General features: G+C 42.8%; 1 protein-coding gene across 1 annotated transcript in view; it reads right to left on the bottom strand.

Moving 5' to 3' along the window:
• Window positions 1-136: 136 nt before the first annotated feature.
• The window catches only part of LOC311137046 (uncharacterized protein), a gene marked incomplete at its 3' end in the record, with an annotated part of 50,147 nt that continues 41,848 nt past the window's right edge, over window positions 137-8,435 (bottom strand). The window contains exons 5-8 of the mRNA XM_084171356.1: window positions 5,540-6,052; window positions 1,496-1,585; window positions 595-673; window positions 137-311 (exon numbers count right to left, since the gene is read on the bottom strand). Of these exons, the coding sequence (XP_084027482.1) occupies window positions 137-311; window positions 595-673; window positions 1,496-1,585; window positions 5,540-6,052 (857 nt within the window). The remainder of the gene's footprint in view (window positions 312-594; window positions 674-1,495; window positions 1,586-5,539; window positions 6,053-8,435) is intronic.

Here is an 8,435-nt window from a genome sequence, read left to right as displayed (position 1 = left end):
CTTCCACTCCCTCTCTCACTCTCCCCCCTCATCCACCTTTCCACTTCTCATCTCTCTCTCTCTCTCCTCTCCTCTCTCTCTCTCTCCTCCACTCCCTCTCTCTCTCTCTCTCTCTCTCTCTCTCTCTCTCTCTCTCTCACGCTAGCTGTTCTTTCTCTGGGGACTCCTCCAGTGTGATGGCGGTGAACTCCTCTGTGTTTCCGTTTTCCTGGATCTTCTCTTTATTCATCAGGGTCACCATCACCTGCTCTCTTCTCCTGGGGCGGGAGCTAGCCACTGACGCCGCCGCACCGGTTACCCTCATTCCCATCCTTGTTGGTGATCATCAGGGTCTGCTGCTGACTGCACAGCTAACAGACAGAGAGAGGGAGCAGTGCACACATTAGGATGCTGTTACCAGCTAACAGGAGAAGAGAGCGAGAGAGAGAGAGAGAGAGAGAGGAGAGAGAGAGAGAAGAGAGAGAAGAGAGAGAGAGAGAAAGAGAGAGAGAGAGAGAGAGAGAGAGAGAGAGAGAGAAAGAAAGAGAGAGAGAGAAATGTACACAGTCTTCATAAATTTTCGACCAGAAGTCGGACTGGTGAAGTGAGACCTACCTCTTACGCTTGACCACAACAACACACACAAGCAGAATAGCAACCAGTGCCACAAGCACTCCCAAAAGGATCAGCCAACCTGCACAGAGGAACATAATGAGAAACGTTGAATGACGTGTAGCAAATACCTCTTCATGTGTACCCTTACACAATGTAAAGTGCTTTGAAAAGCGCTATACAAATTGAATTATTTTCCATTAATCGATTAAACCATATAATCCATTATAATGACATAAAAAAGTATTACACGGATCACTAATGTCATGTACAATAATACTATTATTACTACTAGTAGAGCAGGGATGGTTAATTTTGATGGGGGGGGTGGGGGGTCACAAAAGATCTGAACTCATCATGAGGGGCCGCAGTTGTGCCGCCACCGCCACCGCCAACCCCCACCCGCAACCCGCCAACCCGCCAACCCCCCATTACTCATTTTATCATGGGCGGAGAGGAAAGTGAGCAGCAAATTTCCTGCAATTCTACACATTTCGCCATAGGGTGGAGAGAAATGTTTGCAGTTTTTAATATGATATCTGAGTGAGAATGACTAACAAAATCAATGGGGGCCCCACAGGCGGAAATTCGACCTCAATAACTACAAGTTTAGATAGCTGGCCGCTAGACTAATTTACCAATGTAAAAAATACCAATCTAAACAATTTTAGCTGACATGGGCTAATTGAGTGACTATCAGTGACCGACATAACAAGAGGAAAACTGCTAATGCACAACCCACATTTTGAAATTGCACCTTGTGTGTTCTACTATTCAAACTGGCAACAGTAAGTTGAGACCCAGACTGAGTAAAAAAAATGTAATATGAGGGCCTTCAAAAGGTGGGCCGCGGGCCGCATGCCCATCCATGTTGTACCGTTATTAGGGGTTATGGGCCACTCACTGGGTGTGCTACTTTTCTCCTGCCCAGCTGGAGTAGGGGCTGCTCCCATACCTGGATTCATCCTCCCATTAGGAATGGTCTGCATAGAGGCTTTATGGGGATAACAGGGAGAGACAGTGTTAAACAAACATCTCTAATGCCTTACAAATGGTTTACACATAGATGCCAACTGGAGTAATCATGTGATGAATATAATCATGTGATGACCAGGAATCATGTGCTACTACAGGGCAGATTTGTTTTAGCTGTGGAATGCACGGAACATACTAAGGAACACGGAACTGTTCCTTTGGGGTAGAGTTGGCACCTGAGAGTGAATGCCAACATTTAATTGAAAAGTGATTAATCTATGTAACCCAGAAGTAAAATCTTGTATAATTTGGTCACCTGCGTGAATCTGCCCATGGAATATTATAAAGTTATTTATGAATTATTGCTGAGTAAGTGACATTGTGCCAAGTGTAATAAAGAGAGCAATGTAGTAAACTCCCCATAACTTTAACCAGTCACAGAACAGGTAGTGATTGTTTAGCTGTGATTCTCTCTCATAGGGTAAATCAATGCCACCCTATTCCTCACATAGGGCTCTGGTGGAAAGTAGTGCACAATTTGGGTGAATGGGGTGATATTCCCCATATAAATAGCCCTACGTCCTCTATCGGATCAACCCCCATGTCCACCCTTCCTACTGTCTTCCTCTCTCCCACTTATAAACTGTCTCAGAATACAGGAAAAAAATATATAATAAGAATCCAATCATGTGATACATAATAAAAGCTAGTGAGCCAGAAGATGTTATTTTATAACCCAACCTGGGTTTCACTATTCAGGACTAATACAGTGGGGAGAACAATTATTTGATACACTGCCGATTTTGCAGGTTTTCCTACTTACAAAGCATGTAGAGGTCTGTAATTTTTATCATAGGTACACTTCAACTGTGAGAGACGGAATCTAAAAATCCAGAAAATCACATTGTATGATTTTTAAGTAATTAATTTTCATTTTATTGCATGACATAAGTATTTGATACATCAGAAAAGCAGAACTTAATATTTGGTACAGAAACCTTTGTTTGCAATTACAGAGATCATATGTTTCCTGTAGGTCTTGACCAGGTTTGCACACACTGCAGCAGGGATTTTGGCCCACTCCTCCATACAGACCTTCTCCAGATCCTTCAGGTTTCGGGGCTGTCGCTGGGCAATACGGACTTTCAGCTCCCTCCAAAGATTTTCTATTGGGTTCAGGTCTGGAGACTGGCTAGGCCACTCCAGGACCTTGAGATGCTTCTTACGGAGCCACTCCTTAGTTGCCCTGGCTGTGTGTTTCGGGTCATTGTCATGCTGGAAGACCCAGCCACGACCCATCTTCAATGCTCTTACTGAGGGAAGGAGGTTGTTGGCCAAGATCTCGCGATACATGGCCCCATCCATCCTCCCCTCAATACGGTGCAGTCGTCCTGTCCCCTTTGCAGAAAAGCATCCCCAAAGAATGATGTTTCCACCTCCATGCTTCACGGTTGGGATGGTGTTCTTGGGGTTGTACTCATCCTTCTTCTTCCTCCAAACACGGCGAGTGGAGTTTAGACCAAAAAGCTCTATTTTTGTCTCATCAGACCACATGACCTTCTCCCATTCCTTCTCTGGATCATCCAGATGGTCATTGGCAAACTTCAGACGGGCCTGGCCATGCGCTGGCTTGAGCAGGGGGACCTTGCGTGCGCTGCAGGATTTTAATCCATGACGGCATAGTGTGTTACTAATGGTTTTCTTTGAGACTGTGGTCCCAGCTCTCTTCAGGTCATTGACCAGGTCCTGCCGTGTAATTCTGGGCTGATCCCTCACCTTCCTCATGATCATTGATGCCCCACGAGATGAGATCTTGCATGGAGCCCCAGACCGAGGGTGATTGACCGTCATCTTGAACTTCTTCCATTTTCTAATAATTGCGCCAACAGTTGTTGCCTTCTCACCAAGCTGCTTGCCTATTGTCCTGTAGCCCATCCCAGCCTTGTGCAGGTCTACAATTGAATCCCTGATGTCCTTACACAGCTCTCTGGTCTTGGCCATTGTGGAGAGGTTGGAGTGTGTTTGATTGAGTGTTTGGACAGGTATCTTTTATACAGGTAACGAGTTCAAACAGGTGCAGTTAATACAGGTAATGAGTGGAGAACAGGAGGGCTTCATAAAGAAAAACTAACAGGTCTGTGAGAGCCGGAATTCTTACTGGTTGGTAGGTGATCAAATACTTATGTCATGCAATTAAATGCAAATGTATTACTTAAAAATCATACAATGTGATTTTCTGGATTTTTGTTTTAAATTCCGTCTCTCACAGTTGAAGTGTACCTATGATAAAAATTACAGACCTCTACATGCTTTGTAAGTAGGAAAACCTGCAAAATTGACAGTGTATCAAATACTTGTTCTCCCCACTGTATATAGCTCAGTGGTGCACAGCAGTACCATAAATGTTTTATATTAAACCATTTATGCAGAGAGGTCATGTAAAGCATTTCGAATTTGAACCAGTGCAGATGCAGAATTGTAAGAAGAGTCATTCTGTGGCACTGTCAGTAGTGTAGCAGTGCTCCTCTCTTCCTCCCTCATCTGGTAACAACAGGGGGAGCCCTCTTCAAACAAACTCCACAGAGGACACACACAGAACGACAAACTTTCAAGTCTGTGTGGAGTATGTTTTCATGAATGGTGGTGAATCGGAGTGTAATCAAAATAAAAGCTTTACCTTTTGGATTTTAGCTTCTTATTTCAGCAACCAGAGCTGACTATGCAAATGCAAATGATTCCTTGCACTTGAAAATGTTTCTATAAAGTGGGATATAGCTTTTATAACTATTACCAGATGTCTTATATAACACTAAATGTACAAAGATAGTGAGCTACAAACATCAGTGGAAATTGAAGTGAGGGTTCTGAGTTTTAATCCACAATCTTTTTTACACCCCAACACCAGGGGGCAAGGTTAGTTCTCTAACTTTCCAGAGTCGGACCAAACTTTGTTTTGTGTGTGTGGTAGGTCATCTGTTTCAAGAATCCTTCTCAAGTTCTCAGAGACAGTACTTCCCAAAATTTTTAGAGATAGTTCTTAATGTCAAAAGGTCATTCAGTTTTAACAGGTAAATATGGTGTTAGTTATGCTCTTCACTTTTTGAATATAAACTTTTAACAGTCAGAGAAGACTGTATTAGAGATTGCATGAGAATGCGTCTTGACATAAGTTTTGAGGAGAATGACGCACATGCAGATGTATATTTAGAGATTCATATGACTAAATGAATCACCTTCAAAGCACTAAATGTTTGAGTCGCCTTGGAAACAGTACAGAAGTACAGTATGGACAGAGAAGAGTAGTGATATTATATAGTGATGTGTTTTAGTGATTCTGGCTGGACTCTGCCAGTTATTACATGGCATTGATTAATGATACGACTGTTCCGTCCAGTCCAACTGAAGATGTTCAGTTGATACATCTTTAAAAGTGTTGTACAACTTTTAGGATAATGTTTTATTATAGATTCATGTTATAGTATTAAAGGTTTCATCATGGAGATTTGTCAATGTTTTTGAAGGTGATTTTATTTTTGTAAAAAAAAAAAGGCTGCAAAATATATTTATGGGAGGCTAAACATGATATTGGATATAAACATAGAGTGTGTCTTTAGTTTAGGCTTCCTAACAACAGCCCACCACATTTCTCTCTCTGTGGTGTCACCAGGTGTCTAAAGAGGAACAAGGTATTCACACAAACCACACTGCTTTTTTAGGCTCAGGGGAAGCTTTGTGGTGGTGAGCTGTCATCCTGTCACAGCAATCCTATGACAAACACGTGTTTTATAGATTTTATGTTTTACTGTTCTGACATGAGAGATGATTTACTTGAAATGTATTTGTATTTTAAAGTGTGCTCTTTGAATTAAATAAATTGTCATCATTTTCTTCAAGATACCAAACTGAACAACAAAGCAAAAAACAGCATTCTGTATGTAATATTATGTATGTTACAAACAGAGTCTTTCCTTACCTTCTACTTCCACCTCGTTCTCCTGTACATCCTCCTCGCTGGCCGGGCCCTGTGGTTCTTCTGGCTCTTTAACAGGTGGTGCCATAGAAGAGGCCCCCTGCTCCTCTGAGCCAGTAGGCAGCATCCCAGACCCAGTGTTCATTTCCATCTCATTGACCTCCACCTCAGGTTGCTTAGTGGGGCTGGCTGCCTGGGTCTCATCTCCCTCAGCCTGCTCTTCCTCCCCGGCAGGGCTCTCTGTGGCTGCCCCCTCTGAAGCATCACCCTCAGCCACTGCTGCTGCCTCCTCTGAGCTGGCCTCTGTGGGTGCAGGCTGGGCTGTGCCCACTTCTTCCAGTAACTCAGTGGTGCTCTCGGCTCTCTCTTCCCCAGGGGCGGAGGTGGTGTTCTGGGAGTCAGGCTTGAGGTTGACGCGGGCCTCAGGCTGGGCTCCATCCTCTGGGGCTGTCTCTGTGGCCTCTGGCTTTCTCTGGTCCTGGTCCTTCACCACTGCTGTGGTGTCTGGTTCTGATACTTTAGACATACAATTGTTCACAAAACAAGAAACATCCTTCTTTCACTCGTTCCATGAGGTTATCCCAGATCTGTCAAGGTTGGATTGGTGAAAGCAATGGGATGGTAGCCATGCTTTCACCTGTCCAATCACATATAGATCAGTGATTAGCATAAAGGAATGGAGAAGTGAAGGAAGTGAGTGGAGACTAGAGTGACAGCCATGTACTTGACATAGAGATAAATAGCCTATCAGGTGTGAGATTGATAACTTTTGTTTGTGTCTGACAAGTCTGCCTGGCCTGTGACACTGTCCCAGTGGATATCATCACAGTGATAAGGGATATCACGGCTATCTTTTGACAGCCATTATGTCACCCATGACATAATTTACTGTAATGTTTCTGTAGAAAATGAAGACATTGAAGATCCCATTACCAATTAGTCATATCATATAAAATATGTTGAGATAGGAATCATATCTATTTCCCTTTTTACCTTTCAAGACTGAGCTTCTATTGTGTAATACGTTTGTATGACCTTCGTCATATGTACACTACATATGACAGTGACATCCAGTACAGTGTGTGGTAAATGTGTAATGTCCCATAGTTGAACTTTGCTCCATGGAACTCCTCCGTCCTACAGTAGATAAGAGGAACATGTGAAGACATGTACAGTACACAGTGGTGGAAAAATAATCCAATTGTCATACTTGATTAATAGTAACGATACCTGTAATGTAATCCATTTTAGAATAAGGCTGTAACGTAACAAAATGTGGAAAAAGTCAAGGGGCCTAAATACTTTCCGAATGCACTGTATGTGTTATGGCTTTTCAACCTCTGCCATATCGTGGATTCAGAGCTATCTATCTAATAGATCTCAGAGGGTTTTCTTTAACGCAAGTTTCTCTAATGTCAAACAAGTGTGGTGTACCGCAGGGCAGCTCTCTAGGTCCTCTAATCTTTTCTATTTTTATCAATGAACTGCCACTGGCATTAAACAAAGCGTGTGTGTCCATGTATGCTGATGATTCAACCATATACGCATCAGCAACCACAGCTAAGGAAGTAACTGAAACCCTTTACAAAGAGTTGAAGTCTGTTTTGGAATGGGGTGGCAAATAATAAACTGGTCCTGAACATCTCTAAAACTAAGAGCATTGTATTTGGTACAAATCATTCCCTAAGTTCTAGACATCAGCTGAATCTGGTAATGAATGGTGTGGCTGTTGAACAAGCTGAGGAGACTAAATTACTTGGTGTTACCTTATACTGTAAAATGTCATGGTCAAAACATATAGATTCAATGGTTGTAAAGATGGGGAGAGGTCTGTCTGTAATAAAGAGATGCTCTGCTTTTTTGACACCACACTCCACAAAGTCCTGCAGGCTCTAGTTGGATCTTATCTTGATTATTGTCCTGTCATATTGTCAAGTGCTGCAAAGAAAGACCTAGTTAAGCTGCAGCTGGCCCAGAAAAGAGTGACACGTCGAGCTCTTCATTGTAATCAAAGGGCTAACATATTAATACTATGCATGCCAGTCGCTCTTGGCTAAGAGTTGAGGAAAGACTGACTGCGTCACTTGTTTTTATAAGAAATATTAATGTGTTGGAAATTCCAAATTGTTTGAATAGTCAACTGACACACAGCACTGACACACACACTTACCCCACCAGACATGCCACCAGGGGTCTATTCACAGTCCCCAGGTCCAGAACACATTCAAGGAAACATACAGTATTATACAGAGCCATGAGTGCATGGAACTCCCTTCCATCGTATATAGCGCAAGTGAACAGCAAACCTGGTTTCAAAAAACAAATAAAGCAACACCTCATGGCACAATGCCTCTAACCCATGTGAGCTACTTGTTGTGTGTATGTACCAGGGGCGGTGTGTTCAATAGGGCGATATGGGCGACGCACTGCCAAACGGGAAAAGGAAGGGATTTTTTTTCTAATCAATTATATCACGGCAACAGTAGTTATCAGTGTTGTAATCTAGACGTCTGATCTGCCACAGTGCCACTAAATGTCCAATCAGGCTAAAGTCGTGCTTCAAATGCCCCCCCCCCCCCCCTTTTGGGGCGATTTCAGTCAGGTTGAAAATCGCCCAGAAGTCTGTCATAGACTCCCATGTAAAATCTATTTTTTTCAAATATCAGAGCTTTCAATACAATCTCTATGGGTTTCTGAGGGCTTGCACTTACGCGCTTTCGTCATACGTAACATAACCATGAACGTAACTAAGAAAAGAGCGGGTAGCAGCGTCAATCAATTCACTATTACTGTCAAAATGGCTAGGCTTCAGTGCAACTCGATTGTGTCTTTGAAAGAAGTTCCTTTTTGTCGGCGAACAAATGAAGATAAATTGGCAACGAAACAATTAGGACCTCCC

This window comes from Coregonus lavaretus (genome assembly GCF_964263955.1).
Source record: "Coregonus lavaretus genome assembly, chromosome: 11".
NCBI lineage: Eukaryota > Metazoa > Chordata > Actinopteri > Salmoniformes > Salmonidae > Coregonus > Coregonus lavaretus.
Note: the sequence above shows the minus strand (reverse complement) of the source record. Positions and strands in the feature narration are given on the sequence as shown.